The 21,152-nt window shown below is 34.9% G+C and overlaps 1 protein-coding gene across 1 annotated transcript; it reads left to right on the top strand.

Annotated features, from left to right (window-relative positions):
- Positions 1-10,427: 10,427 nt before the first annotated feature.
- LOC115983545 (probable glutathione S-transferase) lies at positions 10,428-13,839 on the top strand. The gene is made up of 2 exons (XM_031106248.1): positions 10,428-10,843; positions 13,275-13,839. The coding sequence occupies exons 1-2, from the start codon at positions 10,568-10,570 to the stop codon at positions 13,620-13,622; spliced, it is 624 nt and encodes a 207-aa protein (XP_030962108.1). The 5' UTR covers positions 10,428-10,567; the 3' UTR covers positions 13,623-13,839.
- The last annotated feature ends 7,313 nt before the right edge of the window (positions 13,840-21,152 follow it).

The raw sequence follows: 21,152 nt of genomic DNA, 5'->3' as shown, positions 1-21,152 counted from the left end.
GCAAAGAGAAGTTGTCTTTTGGGTAGGCTTGATTTAGATCTGTGTAATCCACACACATCCTCCATTTCCTGTTTGCTTTCTTTACCATGATGATGTTAGCCAACCACTCTAGGTAGTACACTTCACGGATGAACTTGGCTTCAGGAGCATATTTACTTCGTCCATGATAGCCTTGTTCCTCTCAGGTGCAAATACTCTTCTTCTCTGTTGAATAGGCTTTTCCCCGGATCCACATTCAACCGGAGTTGGATGAAGTTCTCTAAGATGCCAGGCATGCCCTTGTGGCTCCACGAAAATACGTCCAGGTTTCTCTTCAGGAACTCCACTATCCTTTTCTTCATATCTGGACTAAGATTTTCCCCAACATTCGTAACCTTTATAGGCCTTCCTCCTACTAGTTCAACCGTTTCCAATGCTTCTGTTGTCTCGGGGTTCTTTTCTTCGATGATCCATGTGTGGTTTTCTTTTGACGTCAATACTGCCTGATAACACTCATAGGCCAGAACTTGGTCCCCCTTGATTACCTTCACCCTGTTTTCTGTAAGGAATTTTACCTTTAAGCAGTACGTCGAGTTTGTAGCTTTCCAGCGGTTAAGTGTTTGTCGTCCAATGATGACGTTGTAGGATAAAGGACTGTCCACCACCAGGAAACTAAGTTGCTTCGTTATTTACTGGGTGTATGTGCCTGCTGTTATCGTCAAAGTCACTATTCCTTTTGGGTACACCTTGTCCCCGCTAAAATTGATAAGGGGAGATTCAAATGGACGAAGCCTACTCGAGTCCACTTTCAACTGTTGGAAGGTGGACAGGTAAATGATGTCGACGAAGCTCCCGTTGTCTACTAGAATTCTTTTGGGTGTTAAACCTTTCTACCATCAACATGATAACCAAGGGTCATCATGTGGCTATTTTACTCCTCTGGAATCTTCCTCCGAGAAGACCATATCTACAGCTTCTCTCCTTTAGTGTTTTGTTGGTGGTATCATATGGATGCTGTTGACCTACCTTTGCTGCGAGTTCTTGAGGGATTTAAAGGAGCCCCCCGTCATTGGACCACCATTGATCATTCTTATCTCACCTATTGCATTCTTTGGCCCTTCTCGTGGTTTATCATCATCCCTCAACTCCTCTTCTAACCCGGTTCTGTCTTTTTGTTTTGGTCGTCCATATGTGTTCTTCTTGAAAAACTTCTACAGCTTCCCTTTCTGGATTAACTCCTCTATCTACTCCTTGACGTCCCTACATTCGTTAGTATAATGCTCGTGGTCTTAGTGGAAGCGGCAATACTTTTCTTGTTCCGGGCACTAGGTAAACCATTCAACGGCTTCAGCCATTTTAGCTAGTGATCATCCTTAATCTGCATTAAGATCTAGTCAATGGGCATTACTAGGGGTGTGAAATTTACCATTTTGCGAGCTTTGTTGTCCCTCTACTTTCCTTTGTCGTTGCTAGGAAGGTCGACTTTCCTTTCCCTCTTTTGCCCTTTCTGGTCATCTCGTGGGCCAGTCTTTGACGTTTGAGGTCCGCCTACATCTATTGCTGCAAGAGCGTCCTCTATGTTCATGTATTTTTTTACCCTTCATGAGTAAGTCTATCATTGATGCCAGGGGACTTTTAGAGTGCTACTACGAATTCTTTTGATCTCAATCCTGCTTTGAACGTGGTTAGCTGCACTTGATCCTTTGCCTCATCTACCTCCAGCACTTCCCTGTTAAACCGATTCATGTAGGATCTTAAAGACTCTCCTTCTCCCTGTTTGGTTGTTAGTAAACGATTTGATAGTCTTTTCTGACACTGTCCTCCAACGAAGTGACACGCAAAAAGGCTGCTGAGCTGGTCAAAATCGTCAATGGAAGACTACGCCAACTTACTGAACCACACTTGAGTTTCCCCTTTGAGGATGGTCGGGAAGGATCGACACACTATTTCATCAGGGGTCTATTGTAGGCTAAAGGTCATCTTGAAGGTGGTGATGTGATCTAGTGGGTCTTTCAACCCGTCATACTATTCCAATTGCGGAAGCCGAAATTTTGGTAGGAGTGCGTGGTCGAGTACCCTCTGTGTAAATGGAGAGTCTGTCCTTCTCACCATCCTGTCCAAGTTCTTGGCCGTTTTTCCTTTTATTACATTTTTGAGCTCGTCCATCTCTTTTCTCATACTTCTCATGAGGTCATTGTTGGCCTCGTCAGACCGCTTCATCCTCCTTAAGCCATCTCTTCCTTGGCTCCCTTTTGGATTATACACTTCGTCCTCATTCCTATTGTTTTCAATCCTTCTTGGCGAGCGATTTTCTTCATGTTGCAATCGTTGTCTCATCTCTTGGTTTTGCTTTGTTAGTTCCTCCACAGTGGCCATAAGAGCTTGGACTTGCAATGCTAGGGCGGCTGACTCTGGTTGTGCATTAGACTCCATCTGGATGACAGTAAAGGCAGAGCAATGTTTCTGTCCTTAGGATTAGGAGAAAGAAAAAAGTTCCCCACAGACGGCGCCAAACTGATGAAGCTAAAGTTGTCAGTTGAGGTTGGAATGTATTTAGTTGGTAAAATAACTCAGTATCCAACCCCTTTACCTTTGGTGGAGCATGGTATTTATAGGTCATCCTCCTAGCCATTGGAACCACCATTAATGGTGGTTTAATTTCTGGGTAACTTTTTTAGTATTCAATGTGGAGGGAAATGGAATCTCTTGATATTTAATGTGCGAGTATAAGGGCTTCTGAGCTGTTGCCTAGCTTTGTCCAGACCATAACGGTTCTGGCAATAATGGCAGCATTTATTGCTCTACCCTAGTCCTCAATTATGTCTAGACGAACCTTTTCATCGGGCTTATCAAGTACTTACAAGGCTTATAAACCGAAAACTCATTCATTAACTGACTGATGTGGTACTTTAAAGTCACTCACTAAATCATTGGTGCTATATATTGATATCAAAATTTTCACAAAAATAATTCACCTACTTTCTTACCAATTCTCTAATCTTGGGTCCACCGTACACCACATATCTATTTATCAAAGCAATAGCGTGGAAAAAATGGTTGGAAAATTTATGTCAATGATATTTGTTCAAAGCGAGTTTTGCTTAATGATGAAAGCAATGACTTTTTTTTCTTTTTTTTTGGATGAAGACGAAAGCAATGACATTGTCTACCTGTAGAGGCCTCTCGATCATACTTTTCTAGTTTCTTGCGACCCACAGCCTATTGACTACAAATCCACACAGCCAGTTTCTTTGAATTCAATAGAATATCACTTTTCTTTGAAATTTCCCCATTTGCTTCGATAATAATAATAACTAGTCGCTAACCCATGCGATGCACGGGATAGTTAAACAAAATTTATACACATTCACCTTTATTGGTACAATCATTTGAAAATAGTTCTAACTAATACCTAAATGTAAGAGACATATTGACTTACTATTTAAAGTAGCCTTCTAAAGAATTTACACATATTGTGCAACTGAGCCTTAAAATTTAATTCCTGAACACCGTAACTCCATAAAATTCATACTAATAATAATATTTTATGATTGCACAGACTATTTTTTTAGAGTGGTTGATCTCAACATTGGCATGCATTTAATCTTTCACTAAAAGCAAAGGGAAGTAGATCATGTGCATACATCTTTATGAGCAATTTTTGGCAGTCAGGTGTAACAAACGTGTAACCATTTTGTCCTATTCCTACCATCTAAGAACATATCCTCTCTTATAAGTTGATGATGCCAAGTTTTAACATATCCTCTCCTTTCTTTCTTTTTTCCCCAAAGAAATAAAAGGACTTTAAAGACATGTCCAATTTGTTAAAATGCAAGTGCTTCAAGCCATAGAAAGATTTAATGAAAATTGCAACTCCATGAATTGAATTTGCAAATGGTATTAACTATTAGCTATTAATGCGATTATTAAGCCGTACCACATTGAACATGTTTCTCTATCAAAATATATAAACAAACTAACCTTACAAAAGCTGAACTTTATAAGCTAAAATCTATACCGTGAGTTATAGATCTTGAATGCTATACCGTGCATTCAGGGCTTCCTACATCTAGAGAGAGGGAGTTTGCAAGAACCAAAGAAAATCTCTCTATAACTTAAGAAACATAATATACTAAAATCAAAGAGAGAAAATTTTCGGAAGACAAAATATTATAGATAATTTAAAAGAATTTTGGTTTAATTCCTGAACACTGCAACTCCATAAAATTCATACTAATAATAATATTTTATGATAGCGCAGTTAGAATTTTGGTTTAATTCTTGAACACTGAATTGGAAATTGATTATATGAGTATTCAATGGTGAACAAAGTACTATGTATTAATTAATATATAAACAAAACTAACTTACAAAAGCTGAACTTTATAAGCTAAAATCTATACCATGCATTGTAGATCTTGAATGCTATACCGTGCGTTTAGGGCTTCCGATGTCTGAAGAGAGAGAGTTTGTAGAAACCATGGCTTTATATTTCTTAATTTGAGAGGGGTAAGGTTGCTAGGGTTTTGAGGAGTTATAATGTTTTTATTTTGAGAGTTTGCAGAAACCGTGGCTTTATATTTCTTAACTTGAGAGAGAGGTAAGGTTGCTAGGGTTTTGAGGAGTTATAATATTTTTGTTTTTATTTTTTATTTTTTAAATATTGTGCTAACGTGGAAAATTGCGGTGCCTACAAAGGTTTCGGTTTTATATATATATAGATAATATATTGAGTTCTCTGACAATGGTGGACGAGGTGATTCTGCTGGATTTAAAAAGTGAGTTGATTAAATTAGAAGTACAGAAAAAATTGACAAGGTAGAACCAAAAATAACCTTTCTAGAAGCATTTTAAATAGTATAATTTTGAATAGAATAGAATAGAGATGTAGTAGAATACATATGTAATTTAAGAGTAATTCTTTAATACTCTCGAGATACAGAGAATGATGCTCTCTGCTCTTATATTTATGGTGGGATTTACCCATTAAATTTATGGTGGAGTACACTATAAATGTGAGAATAAGGAGTACTATTTCTTTGTACTCGAGGAGTACTTAAGAAACCAAGCTTTGTTCACATTGGTGTCCCATATATATGTGGTCACTTTTTCTTTTCTTTTGCGAGTGGTTCTGGTGCCACAATTTGTGCAAGTTGTGGTTGGTGGAGAGGTGTCCTTATATGAACCCACCATCACCCCTCCTCCTACTACACATCACCCCATGGGCGAGTTGTGCCATAAGTTGTGGCACCAGACTTATTCTTCTTTTGCTGCAACTGCGTAGGCAAAATATTATAGGCTTGGATTATTAGAGGTTCGTTCCATTCAATTAAAAAATATTGTGGGAGAGCATAGGACAAATGGGGGTAGTAGTTTTTTGGCCCAGCAAATGGTATCAGCCAACCTTGATTTACCAACGAGAGTCCACTAGTCATGTTATGTTTTTGAAGAGTAATATTACATACAAAAAAAACTAATGAAACTAATTTTTATATCAATTAAGTTGACAAATTTTTTTTTGATTCTTATACAAGCCTATTTATCATTGATCACTTGTTTACTTACCATGACAATTTGCCACATCAATAATGGTCAGATATTTTGTGTCAGTAGAGTCTCTCTTTGAAGAGAGTCCAGTGTGATGTTATGTTTCTTTTTAAATAGAGTCAAGGAGTCATGTTGTACTTTAAAGAGAGTCCAATAGTATGTAATGTTACCATTAAGGAGAGGCAAGTAGTCCCTCTCAATCTCACACGCAATCAAGAACATCTTATATGGTCCCCCTTGCAAAGATTTAAAGAAATATTCTTTTAGCCCGGTATACGTAATTTGAAATTCATTACTGTTATTGTCCATCCTGTTATATAATCTATGGAAAGTGTTAATAGAATGTGTGTGGACCTTAATTAGTCTTATCTCCTTCTACACCAGGTTCTATTCGATTGAGACCTTAAGGGGTTTCAGCATTGAGGCAGAGTGTCCTAAGATTTTTGCATGGGCTAACAGGTATATGCAAAAGGACATTATCACCAAGACCCTTCCTAACTAGAAGAAGGTATATGATTTTGTTAGACAGTTCAGAAAAAGGCTTGGTTTGGACTTTGGAGTAGACTATTTAGTGGTTAGTCCTAAATCTAGAAGTGCTATGTTATGATCTTATCATCCCACATGGATTAAGTGTAAGATTAACCATATGTTTATAAGCTCTTAAGCACTCTTCCCTTGCCAATCAAAGGTGAGTTATATTCACGGGTTTGTAACATTTGGTATCAAAGCCAACCACCACGTCAAATAATCGGATGTAGCTCATTGAATATGAGATCAAATGAGTTGTGGCTTTGTAGTCAAATCTCGGAAGGGAGCGACCTAGAGGCTAGATTGAAATATCAATCATGTCCATCTTTTGTGCATCAATATTCTTTCATATGGGATACTACAAGAATGGGTAGACTTATTTATGCGTTTGTTTGTGTCTAAACTAATTTTTGTGTGCTAAATCTCATCATACTCCAATTTAATTTTGTGATAAGAAAATGCATCAATTTAGAATTAGGATGAATAAAAAGATATGCTTTTATTTCTAAAAAATGTAGAAGTGCATAACATGGGCATCAATATTAGCCAATAAATTAAGAATATATTAAGGATCAAAGATCAAGATTTAGAGTGATATGTTTGAACAAATTCCTACTATTTTAACTGTATTGTGCAACTATAGATGAAGCCTCAAAAAGGAAAATTTTAGAACAACTTTCTTTTCTTTGGTTAAATGATTGAAATAATGGTGTAGTTTATCTTGCCACTTACACTCTTGTAGGCATTTTTTTTTTTTTTTTAATTAATGTTATGGAGTTTATCTTTGTGAGCTGCTGAGATGTCATGATGAAATATGACATGAAGAAACTTCTAGTGCATAGTTACTTAAACCAACAGAATTTTGTGTCCTATCAAGGATCTTAAATTTTAGTATCAATTTTAAATTTGTGTGCTTGCTACAATAACAGGAAGTTAGCCAAACGATAGGATAATTAAATAAGGATTAATCAACTACAATAGTATAAACAAAAATAGTTAAAAGTAAAACAAATAAAATGGACCAACCATGTAATTGTAAATAATAGTTAATGTGAAATTTCCAAGTCTATTACAACCTTTCATGACATATTTGGTTAATAAACTACGGTCATTGTTACAAATTCATATGGACTTTGGGCTTGGATTGTTCACCCATACTTAATGGTTTAGAATCTTAATGTTGAAATGGATAGAAGGTGAATTTTCTCTTTAGAATCATGTCTATCCTCTTTGAAACTTCAACTATATCATGTCCTTTAATTTGTTTCACCCACATGAATCTTGGCATCAAAACTCAGAATAAAAAACTATGGTCGACACCATAAATTCATTTGCTTTAACATTAAGATCCTAATCACTCACCAAATACAATTATTCCTACAAATCAATAACCATTTGAGCCAAAAATCAAAACTAAAAATCATTTACATTCGAAGACACAGAAATCAAGAATAAAACAAAATTCCACCCCTACATAATGCAAAATGGAACGAGAAGTAGAGACAAATCAACTCTTTAGAACAAAATGTGCAAGAGTTTGTTAATAGAGGATTGAGACAATTGAAGAGACTCCCAAAGATCCAAAAGAGAAGACAATGGAGCTTAAATAGAAAAAGTCTATGACCACAAAATTTTTCACAGCCTTTTATTATAACTGTGAAGTGATAAACTGTGATTGATGAAGAAACAATAGTGGAACATGAGTAAGTGATGGTTAACCACGCACAATCTGCAATGTTAAAATTGTGACAAAAAAATTGTGGAACAATTTGTGATCATAGAACTACTCGCTTAAATAAGTTATCGTTAATGTAGCCTTATTTTTGGTTGAGGATTGTGATTGGATATCTGGATGAAAGAGACGGACAAAATTCATACGTACATGCTCACCTTCCAAATTTTATTCTTTCTCTTGATTTTAAAAAAAAAAAAAAAAAAAATTGAAGCCATAATTACGTTAATGTAATAATTCCTAATTAAAATTGGGTTGATTGGATTCACCAGGATTTGTGTTGTACCTCGTTCATATTTTAGATACCAATATCACTATCGAAGGTTGTTGAAATGACAAATTCCTAGAAATTGAGGGGAGTTAAGGACAAAAAAATTGTAAGAGTTATTATTTTTATAAGGTACTTGATGTTAAGAAAAGATCTTTTATAGGAAGGTTGGCTAGAAATTTCTTGTAAAAACACTAAGCCCCTTGGTTCATAATGAAATTATTTTAATCTTTTTTTGATTTCAGATATTCTTTCCATTAATATTTGTATCTTTTTTTACTTCTTTCCTATTTTTGTTCTTTGTCTGTCTCTAATGGACAAAATGGGAGTACAAAGAGAAGCCTGAAGTGCCTGAAAGGCCTGTGGCAATTATATCTAACAATTCTAACCATGCACGTGTCCCATGTTAATTCTTTACTTTTGGATACACGCCTGGCGTTGGCATTTTAAGTTTTTTTTTTTTTTTTTTTTTTTTTTTTTTTTTTGGGCACGCTTTTAAATAGATAGAGCAGCTACTGTTATGAACAGTAGTAGCAGCATTATTTGATTTTTTAATCTTTTCAGCGTATTAGTGGGTCCTATAAATAGTGCATGAGACTCACAAATCTCATTTTTCAATAATTTTTTCATTAAAAATGAGTCTTATGGTATTATTTACATATTTAAAAATTATTTTATTACAGTATTTTTAATTTTCAATTTTTAATTTTAGTAAAATAAGTTCTATCCCAAAGGACCTTAAAGTCATAGTTTGGAGCATTCTGACCAGGGTTGAGCTGGGCATGGTTGTAACTTGCAACGAGGTTTGTGTGGTCAGTGGTGGGTGATATGTCATTGCCAAAGTGATAAATTATATGACAAAAGCAATGACATCGTCTGGAATATTGCGGAAGGATCCAAAAGCATTAGAAATGTTATTACAATAGACTTGACTTGAAAAGGCATGTCATTAAATAAAAACAATTACCTTATCATATATATATATATATATATATAAAATAATTACTCCTTCAATATAAAAATAAAATAACATTTGCATTAATTTATTAAAAAATTTATATCTACCTTAATTTAATATAAGAATCTAAATCTTTTTTATTTTACATAACAATTTTTTCATTCACATAACCATTATTTTTAAAATATTCACCCAACCATCTTCACACACATCAGCCAAAATAATAATTAAAAATGAATAAAATATGCATTTCATGACCACGTAAATTTGAACAATATATATATATATAATTTTAGACAAATTGATATAAATAATTTTTTGAATTAGTTAATGAAAGATTTGCATTTATACTATCTGACATATACCGATGCAAGTACCCATCATTTCATAAGTTCAAAAAATTAAAATACTTAGTGCCCGTTTGGGTAGAGCTGAAACTTGCGTTTCAGCTCTACGTTTTCCTATTTTTTTTTTTTTTTTTTTTTTTTTTTTTTTTCTCTGCACGTGAACAGTAAAAGCACTGTGCAGAGGACAAAAAATACTATTCACGCACTGTTTACATACTGTTCATGCACTATTCATGGGTCCCACGACACTATTTACACATTTAAAAATTATTTTGCTACAGTGTTTTCAGTTTTCAATTTTCAGTTTTCAGTTTCAGCAACAATAAGCTCAATCCAAACGGACCCTTAGTATTTTTAAAAAAAAATTAAAAGTGAAAAAAATTAATTTTTGTACTAAATATTATAATAACTAAAACATTTTCCTTATGACTAGAGATATTTTAGTCTATTAAGTATAATAAGTATGTTTATATTAAGTAAATTTTATGGCATTCTTATCCTCAGTCATGGAAACGCGTTTTATGTTCTCACGCGTTTTGAGTTTTTTTTTTTTTTTTTTTTTCCTTCAGCCGTATCTTTTGACTAAGGGTCCGTTTGGATTGAGCTTATTGTTACTAAAACTGAAAATTGAAAACTGAAAACTGAAAACACTGCTAGCAAAATAATTTTTAAATGTGTGAAAAGTACTGTGGGACCCATTTTTAATATTTTTAGTATGTAAACAGTGACAAACAGTACTGCTACAATGCTTATTGTCCCTGGAACACGTGAAGTGAGAAAAAAAAAAAGAAAAAAAAAAAAAGGAAAAATGCAGCTTGGATTCAACGGAAAATGCTGAATCCAAACGGCCTCTAAATCTGCAGTAAACAGTATATTTATATATTGTTTATAGGTCTCATAAATTATACTTTTTAAAAAAATTTTCATTAAAAATAAATTTCACAATATTATTTATACATTTAAAAATTATTTTATTACAATATTTTTCTTTTTTAATTTTCAATTTTAGCAAAAATAAATTTACTCAAACGCCCATAAGCCATATTTTAGTGAAAGCCGCCTGACCAACCCCTTGACTATAAACTGACGCTCTCTTCCAAGTCTCTTTGCACTCTCTCACACTTATTTTTGCATCTCTCACTTACTTCAACACCTAGAGTTCTGTGACAATGGCGGGCGAGGTGGTTCTGTTGGATTTCTAGCCTAGCATGTTTGGGATGAGGGTCAGGATTGCTCTGGCTGAGAAGGGTATCAAGTATGAGTACAAGGAAGAGGACTTGAAGAACAAGAGCCCTCTACTTTTAGAGATGAACCCCATTAAGAAGCAGATCCCAGTTCTCATCCACAACGGGAAGCCTGTGTGTGAGTCCCTCATCATTGTTCAGTACATAGACGAGGTCTGGAATGATAAGTCTCCATTGTTGCCCTCTGATCCTTACCAGAGAGCTCAAGCCAGGTTCTGGGCTGATTTTGTTGATAAGAAGGTACCTTTTGTACAATTTCTTTTCCTGTGTTTTTCTTTTTCTCGGTTTTCATTGGTGCCTGAGTCTCATACATTCGACCCCTTTTTTTTGGTTTTATTTTAGTTTTTTAATGTTCAGTTAATACTTAATACTGCGTGAAATATTTGATGTTTATGTTTCTGAGGTTGGATTCGCTAGATTTCTTTTAAAATATGTTATGTTAGAATGTTAATAGATTCTATTATAATTTACTAATTCGTAGGTCATGTCAAGACAGTGATTCAATTAGACATGCAAGATGACTGTATAAAATATTTGACCAAAGAACTTTCTAATTCTATGAAACTATATATAATATTGTGATTAAAAATAAAAAATTGTGAATTTGGACTTAATATTAAAACTCCTAGAGTTTTATCATTTGATAAGTAGTGTTAAGTAGAAATGGCAAAACAAGTTAGAATTTTCTGACCCGACCCGACTAGAAAAATATTTAACCTAAACTCGATTTTTTTTACCCGAAGTAAAAAGGGTTGACCCGTGACTCGATCCATGTTTTTTGTAGGTCAACCAGACTTGACCTGAATCCGAGCTATTTTTTAAAACTTTTTTTTGATAAAAATAAAATAAAATAAAGACAATATTGATTTAATTGTTTGGTGTGAGCTTTAAGGAAACAATTGAGACATTTACATAATTATATGCAAATTAATTGAAAGATGAATGATTGAGCATTCTGTAATGAGTATAGATTTTTAGATATCAAATAACAAAGTACATGTCAAGATAATCTGATAACAGTATAGTTAAAAATATAGATTTAAAATTGTAAATATGTGTGAGAAACATTTACAAGTGTGAAAATAGTGAAGCCAATGTATCAAATTAACATAAATTATAAATAGTTAGACCTATTTTTTAACAATTTATGTTCAAATAAATGGCTTTTCAAGATAAATTATGAAATTTCCTAGAGTGTGTGTTTAACAATGATATGATATTCATAAAAAATACCATGTATAAATAAGTAAATAATCAAACTTTAATATATATATATATATATATATATATCTCAAATTGAAGTGTCAACCACAATTGACAATAGATTATAAAATTAATTTTCAAGATTGTCAATTTCTTATATGTTTTTATTATTTGTCAAATGAATTATCTAATAAGTTATTTGCAATTTTGTTTTATATTTTGGGATGTTGATATTGTGTAGAAATAAAATTTGTGTGTTTGTTTTACTTATCTTTGTGTTATTTTGTTTTTAGATAGTAATGTTAGGATTTGTATAATTGTAAAATTATTGAATAAGTATTAATATGTGTAATTCATTCTTGATATAAGTGGTGAATTCAAAGTAATGCATTTTACATCAAGTAATTTGTTGCATGACTTTCTAAATGGCAAATACATGTTATTTTCTTATAAAAAAAAAAAAAAAAAAAAATCATGTGAAAAATACGGGTCGACCTGACCCAACCCAAAACCCGATTGACCCGAACCCATTTTTTAACTAGTTTAAAATGACCAGTTTTGACCCGCAACCCGATTGACCCGACCCACAACCCGAACCGACCCGCCCATTTTTCCATGTCTCTTAAGATACTGAGTCTTGTTCTTTATCCATTAAGTTGTTCACCAAGGATTTCATATATTTGAGGAAGATTAAATAACAACCTAAAATATAAAATTCAGAAAATTACATGAAAAATTTTAAAATTAACAGTGGATAAAAGGCAACCCCATACTCTGTCCTGCATCATCTTGAGAATTCACGAAAAAAAAAAAAAAAAATGATTTCCTTCTGAAATTAAGGTACTTTTTTGAGATATGGAGCTTTTATATTGGCCTTCAATTCAAATTGAAATCTATTATTTCTCGGTTAAAGTTTTTTAAGAATTTCTTTTATTACTAGAGTAGTTCTCCTTGTGGAATCAAGAGTCTCTTACATCTGCTCCTCGAATTCACACTTAATTTCAAGTTTTTGTCTCCAATCCTAGGAGATCCTAGAGATCAAAGCAGAGTGTCGGCAGTGAATTAACTTAAACGCCCAAGTGATTACTAAGATGTCTTTCAGAAAAAAGGAAAAACAATTGAAAGAAATAAGAGCAGGGAGAAAAAGAAGGAAAGAAAATTGATGGTTTATATTTGCTTTTCATTGACCGTGTTCAATTTATGTAGTTGTTGGGTACCAAATTCAAACTTTATTTCTTTCCACTCTTAGCATTAGTCATGTTCAAGACCCATTCGTTTGTAAGTCACTAATTAAAATAAAATTTAGGAGAGTTCTGTAGTATCTCTCTATCATACAATCAAGAAAATATTTAATGGGCCTTTCCCACTTGCTAAGGTCTAGAGAAATAATCAGTTTGCCCAGTAGACTTGATTTGAAATTCATCACTGTCATTGCTCATTCTAGTAATACAATGTGTGGAAAATTCAGGTTTTTGGAGATGCACAGAAGGTATGTAGCACAAAAGGAGAAGAGCAAGAGGCAGGCAAGAAGGAATTCCTTGAAACCTTAAAGACATTGGAGGTGGAGCTTGGTGACAAGCCTTACTTTGGGGGTGAAACATTTGGGTATGTGGACCTTTCTTTTATCACTTTCTACAGCTGGTTCCATGCCTACGAGGTCTTAGGCAATATCAACATAGAGGCAGAGTGCCCCAAGATTATTGCATGGGCTAAGAGGTGCATGCAGAAGGAGGCTGTGGCCAAGACTCTTCCTGACCAGAAGAAAGTTTATGAGGAGCATGTTGCACGGTTGAGGAAAATGTTTGTTTCGGAGTAGGGTAATGATTAGGCCTAAATTTGGAAGTGCTAGCATATTATGGTTTTGGATGGTTATGTAATAGCGTTGTCATTAGTTTCCATTTAGCTTGCAAGACAGTTTGATGTGTCTGTTGAGCATTTCTAAAGGGCATATATTGTACTGTCTAACTTGTAAGATACTATGATGTGTCTCGAGAATTCATTTTTATTACAATAAGCGGTTACAAGTAAAGAAATCTCAATACTTTATACCAACCTACAGTTGAACTTTTACCTTAATACTCAATTGGGCTTGTTCTGTAGTGACAATATCTCGTTTTATTGCACGGCTCTCGACACGTGACTAACTAATTCGTTACGCGAATCCCAGTACGCGGCTTACTCACCAACTTAAGAAAGATGTTAGCTGCAAAGTTCTTAAGTTCATTAACACGATGAAGATCACAAAACTCCTTAGTTACAAAACCCTACGGTGTACAAACACAGCAATTTCTTCAAGAGAAAGATGACCTAGGGCAAATTTTGTCTCTGGTCACAATTTGCATGAACACAACTTTACTTCACACTTGTGCAACCTTTGACGGCCCTTAAAACAATCCTCATATATGTTTAGGATTGTGAGAAAAGAAAGTCTAAACATGTATTCACGGATTGGATTGAAATCAGCTCTGAAAAATTGAATTTCATAAACCTCGGTAGATAGTTTATCTATCGAGCTAGTTGTCGAGAATCGTGCTTCAGCAGTTTTTTAAACCTCGATAGATAATAACTGTCAAGTTTTAAAATCCAACACTTATTTACTTCTTTCTTGGACAAACTTGCATGGTTTTAACACTTAATCTTGAAACTTTATTCCTTAAAGCATTAAACACATCTTAGATCTACTCAAATACAAGTAAAGTGCGTTTTGTCAAAGGATTAGCCAATTCTAATTTGATATATGTTCCTAACATTAAATCACATATGTCCTAACAATCTCCTCCTTTGGAAATTCGTGACAAAATCACAACAAACAAATGAATATATAAAAGAAGTCATAAATCACTCAACTTATACTCACTTGTTGAATACAATAAAATCTATCCTAACACAAAATCTTGAAAAATTTTGTAAGAAGAGAGTTTATGACAAGAAGACTTTAACAACCTGTATTTTTGAAATACTTTAAACAAAACTCATCAAGGCATCTTAGTGTGAAACAGAAATAATAGATTGCATACACTATATAAGAATCATGTGCATAAAGAGAAAAAAAGAAACAACACATGTAAAGATAGGTGAATAACATACATCAGTAGATATAAATCAAATATAAGTACAATGTATGTCAAATGGTCAAAGACCAATATACATGAGGTAAATGTAAAAGAAAGAAAAGAATATACATAAAAACCTCACTACATCCCTCATAAATACTCCCCCTATCACAAAAAATCTCCTATGCTAACTCTCCCCCTATGTATATGACTACTTTCATATCAAAACTACTCCCACTTTTTGTCATGAGTAACAAAGGATAAGTACATCAAGTAGACATCTCATCATCACTGGACGAGCTAGCATCCTCGTCCTCATTAGCATTATCACTGCCAGAGCCATCATCACTCTCATCCTTTAAAGCCGGTGGAGATGGAAAGGTACAAGTAGTGAAACCACCCACAACAACTTATCGTCATGCAATACAACCAACATAAGTTTTCACCTAACGTAACTTATCACTGAGTGTGTCAAGGCGAGCATCCATGCGCACAACCTGTGCCATAATGGACTCGAGAGTCACTCCGCCCGTAGAGGACAAAGGAGCGGAGGTGGATGGAGCGATAGAAGCTGGAGGAGTCACCATCTCTATTCGGGGCTGCCTTGGTCTAAGCTATGCCTTACTCCGTCAAATAGTAGCAGCGTCTATAGCACTCATAACCGTGGATTATCTACTTTGGTGTTGAATTTTCCTTTTCTAAGATGTTTGTATTCACTATTCATGGATAGATGCTTGTAAAAGCCCTTTACCGATGTTATTTTCTATTCTGCCTTCATTTTGCTTTTGAAGATGCATAACCATACAATTTGGGAATTTTTGTTCCATCATTTTTCTTTACCATATAAATTGGGAATTTTTATTTCATGTGCTAGTCAGATCTAATATTGGGGAAAATGAAGGAAATGAATTTTGGCTTGCAATATCACAATGAGATGCTCTTCTCTTGTATTTGGTAGTCATACTGGCTTCTATAGTAGCTTAGGTGGTGTAGAGCAAGGTGATTCTTTGCTCTTGTATTTTATTTTTGGATTAGTAAATGCACAACTTATGCACCCACATGGGATTGAACCTATGACCTCACCATCCACCCATCACTTACAAGGGAAGGATATGTCATTCGGTCCAAGGACAATTGATCTTGGTTTTAAAACTTGGATCAGATAGTTGGTCCAACTGGGAACTGGTCCTTAGGCTGTTCTTATTGCCTAAAAAATGGCCCTAGAGAAAAAGTTTGCAACTTGTGCAAACTACAGTTATAAAGACCAAATTATTCAAGTCATGTTATGCACTAGAATAACATTATATCAATGTCATTATATACTATATTTATATTAAAATAGGATTACATCTAAAAATCAAAGAAAAAAAAAAAGATAATAGCTTAAAAACATAACCAAATTTTATCAATTTAAAGTTTAGTTTTGTAGTGACCCAAAAAGAAGGGTCTTGCATTCTATGGAATCTCACATTGCGTAGGGAAGCACTTGGGAATGTGTTTATAAAGAATGACCTCCCTTTAATGTGTAGAGGCTTTTTCCCCAGCGTAACCTAGGAAGAGCAAAACCGTGAGGGGTATGGGCTCTAAAGTGGACAATATCTACATAGTTGGGGCGAGGCCGTTACAGATGGTATCAGAGCCATGCCTTAGCCGGAAGTGTGGGCCCCACATGCGAGGACGTGTGTGCCTGTAAGGGCAGTGGATTGTAGTGACCCAAAAAGAGGAGTCTTGCATTCTATGGAATCCCACATCGCCTAGGGAAGCACTTAGGAATGTGTTTATAAAGAATGACTTCCCTTCAATATGTAGAGGTCTTTTCCCCAGCGTAACCTGGGTACATCTTCTAGCTAGGTGTCCTATCTTCCCACAATTATAACAAGCCTTTCCTTCAAAGAAACACGGCTTATCTCCATGAAACCTTCCACATGTAGGGCAAGCATTCGAACTTCTACGTTGAGCATTCTGGGGTGGATGCTTATCTACTGGCTTATTTGATGATGAATTATTCCTAGACCTCCCAAAAGATCCTTTCTTGTTCCAATGACCTTGAGCACTACCTTGTCGAAAGCCTGTCGGTCCAGTGTTTCTAGGTGGGTTCTCCTTCCTTACATTGTTCTTGAAATCTTCCTCCAGTCTCATAGCTCTCTTAACTGACTCTGCATAATTATCAACCCCTGATGCAATCAGATGGTGTCGAAGTCTCTTATCTAACCCCTTTTGAAATCTGCTTGCTTTCTTCACCTCAGTAAGGATCAAGTGGGGTCCAAAGCGAGATAACTTAATGAATTTTGTTGCATATTGCTCAACAACCATACTTCCTTGTACCAAATCAGCAAATTCCCTCTCTTTTCATTCCCGAACCACCTCAGGGAAGTAGTTATCATAGAAAACCCCTTTAAATTTCTCCTAAGTGATAGGGTTTCTCTCAGTGTCCATTCCCTCCAAAATGGCCTTAGTGGATCTCCACCAACGCTCAGCTTCCCCAGTCAACTTGAAAGTTGCAAACCGCACCTGCGCCTCAAAAGAGCAACCAGCCCTTGCCTCTACTCTACCTGCGCCTCTACTAGCAACATGGGCCAACCTGTCCAACAATCGGGCAGCAGCTTCATCATAAGGATCAGTGCGTGTCACCCTAGAATAATCCATAAAATTATTAAATAAAAGAAACCAGCAACCTTAAATCTCATCACAAAAGTCAGAGCTCTAATTTACCAAATTCAAAACATCCTCAAAATAATTCTCCAATACAAAGTTTAATGCCATAAAATAATAATAAAATTCTCAGTTCTACAAAATAATTCGTAACTACTGTCTCCCAAGAATCTCTACTCCAAAAATCCCTCTAATGTATCTGTAATGGAAAATAAAGAGGGGTGAGATAACTCAGTAAGTGGAATTCACTAACATTGGGGTGTGAGAGCAAACCTTCAATAAATAATTCTTACAGCAATTTCATAACTTGTAACTCATCAATATTTATCATCAAATATTTCACATAAAAAATAATTTCTTTATATTGTGAGCCATCATAATATATATATATATATACTATCATATAAACAATTTCCTAGGCTTTTCTCGTGGTCAACGTTTACGCCCCGTTGACAGGGTTGTGCTGTCCCCTTTTAGGACTAGATCCTCCTTTTCATCCTTCTTTCTTAGGGAAGGCTCCTTTGGAACCTAAAGGTGCACTCCTTTGCTAAGGAGCTTCCTTTTTGGATCCTCAATAGTATATTCCCTTGCTAAGGAGTTATCAAAAGTGCACTATCCCCTTTTCTGGGACCGTCCCTTGCTAAGGACTAGCTGCAGTATAATTGTCCCTTGCTAAGGACTAAAATATCATACTGAGCTTCTAATCACGACTTGCCATAGATTTTCAAAACATATTCAATATGCTCACAAAATAATCTATTCATAATTCTCAAAATATAAAGACATATTCACACATACAAGTTTAAATAAATTTAGTTTGTCCCACAAGTTTTTCATAGAACGAATAGTCAATGTGCACGTCAAGAAATTATAAAATATCCATTTATATGTATAGAATAACAATATGTTCCTTTGATATATAATAGTTTAATAACCAACACTGTTTGGGAAAACCCCCAAAATTAGTAACCATCACTTACCTCTTAGTTGCAAAAATAAAAGAAATCAACCTTCCTTGAATCACAACAATTTAGTAGAATTAGAACCTAGCAACACCAAAAATAGGTTCATCAATACACAATTTTCCACTTAAAAATCTATTTTCACACTTAGATAGTTTTATCCTAGACAATATTGATATATCCAAAATCCTCCATTTATTCACTTAACTATCCAATTCACTCTAACATTACATATATCCAATTTAATATTGGAAGTCACGTATAGCCTTAATTTATCAATCTAGTTTCTTAGCATTCCCATTTGATGCTGCTGGATAACTATTGACTTTAATATTATATATCTATATTCAATCTAACATGGGAAGCCACATGTTATATATAACCTATCTGAACAACCTAATATATATATATATATTTATATATATTAAACAAAAGTAAAAGCCACATAATCAATCAAAGCTTGGACCATACTTCGTAGGGAATAGCATAGCAATACGTGATGTAGCATGGCAATAGCATGACAATTGGTCAGAATGTATTCATAGTTTTTTAGCCTCAATGTTGGACTCAGAACTACTATTCCACTGCGGCTATATAAACAATTGCTATTATAATATTGTAATCATCACCTCAAAGATCCAAAATCTAGTACACAGTTGAACTAGTGTGAATGCATAATAACCGGTCAACAATTGAGGCTTAATGTGAATGCAATAACTATAAGCACTCTTTTCACTTTAACATGGTGACCAAGTCCAAACCTATTACTCTATTTGACTTAATTTCAAAGTCTGTATTCCTTCCTGACATATTGACCTAATCTTTATCTAATATAATACAATTATAGGAGCCCTTTTATGTTAGTATAATGATAGTCTAGATTCATATAAATTGCTAGCTATTGACAATTCAAACTTCTTAAATCTTGAGCATGAGAAAAATCATACCTGAAGACTCCAACTCAATGCCACAGTGAAGAAAGGAAAAATTCAATAGTCAGCTTCATTAACGAACAACTCTGGATACTTTGATTTCATCTCATCTTCTTGCTCCCAAGATGCCTCCTCCACTGTGTGATTCTTCCAAAGAACCTTAACCAATGATATGGTCTTGGTGCATAGCACATGATCCTTGCAGTCAAGTATTTGGATTGGAACTTCCTCATAAGTCAAGTTGTCTTTGATCTTGAATGGCTTATAGTTCAAGACATGTGAAGGATCTGGGATGTACTTCCTTAGCATGGAAACATGAAACACCTTATGCACTCCTGCAAGTGTAGGCAGTAAGGCCAACTTGTAGGCAACTTTTCCAATACGTTTTAGGATCTCAAATGGACCAACAAATCTGGGACTCAACTTCCCTTTCTTCCCAAATCTCATCACACCCTTCATTGGGGCGACTTTCTAAAATACCATATCTCCAACTTCAAATTCTACTTTCCTTCTTGAGTTGTCATAATAACTCTTCTGTCAACTTTGTGCTGTTTGCAATCTTTTACGAATTAGATCAATCTTCTTAGATGTCATCTGAATGATTTCTGGTCCCAACAATTTTCTCTCACCAACCTCTTCCCAACACAATGGGGACCTACATTTTCTACCATACAAAGCCTCATAGGGAGCCATCTCAATACTAGAGTGGTAGCTATTATTATAGGAAAATTCCATTAAAGACAAGTATTTTTCCCAACGCCCTTTGAAATCCAATACACAAGCCCTTAACATATCCTCTAGAGTACGAATAGTCCTTTCTGACAGTCCATCTATTTGTGGGTGGAAGGCTGTACTAAAGCTAAGAGTAGTACCCAAAACTTTATGTAGGCTTTCCCAAAACTTTGAGGTGAATCTTGGGTCTCGATTAGACACAATTGATGTTGGGACTCCATGAAGACTCACAATCTCATCAATATATATCTGTGCTAGCTGATCAAGTGAATAAGTCATCTTAACTGGAATAAAATGTGCTGTTTTTGTCATCCTATCCACAATTACCCAAATGGCCTCATGTCCCTTAGGAGATCTTGGCAAACCAGTCAAAAAATCTATACATATACGCTTCTACTTCCATTCAAGAATGGGAAGTGATTGCAGCAGTCCTGAAGGTTTTTGGTGTAGTGTCTTAATTTGTTGACAAGTCAAGCATTGCTCTACAAACTGAGCTATCTCTCTCTTCATGTTATTCCACCAATAAGTTTCTCGAATGTCACGATACATTTTAGTGCTACCAGGGTGCACTAAGTATGGGGTACGACAGGCTTCTTCCATAAACTCCTTCTTTAATGCAAAATCATTTGGCACACAAAGTCTATTTCCAAACCTCAAAACACCATCATTAGACACATTAAATCCTGGTTTCTTCCCTTCTTGTACTTCTTCTATGATCTTTACAATTTGTGCATCATCAACCTGTGAACTCTTAATCTTCTTAATCAAAGTGGGTTGTATTGTCAAACTGGCCATAAAGACTTGGGAATCACCCATGAAAATTTCAATTTCCATCCTTTTGAGTAGTTAACAAGGCAGCTGAGAAGCTGGAAGACTTCTGACTAAGTGCATCGGCTACCACATTAGCCTTGCCCTGATGGTAATTGATTGAGAAATCATAATCTTTAATCAACTCAAGCCACCTTCGTTGTCTCATATTCAATTCTTTCTAAGTAAAGAAGTACTTCAAGCTCTT

The sequence above is a fragment of the Quercus lobata genome, chromosome 4 (genome assembly GCF_001633185.2).
Source record: "Quercus lobata isolate SW786 chromosome 4, ValleyOak3.0 Primary Assembly, whole genome shotgun sequence".
NCBI classification, from domain to species: Eukaryota; Viridiplantae; Streptophyta; class Magnoliopsida; order Fagales; family Fagaceae; genus Quercus; species Quercus lobata.
Note: the sequence above shows the minus strand (reverse complement) of the source record. Positions and strands in the feature narration are given on the sequence as shown.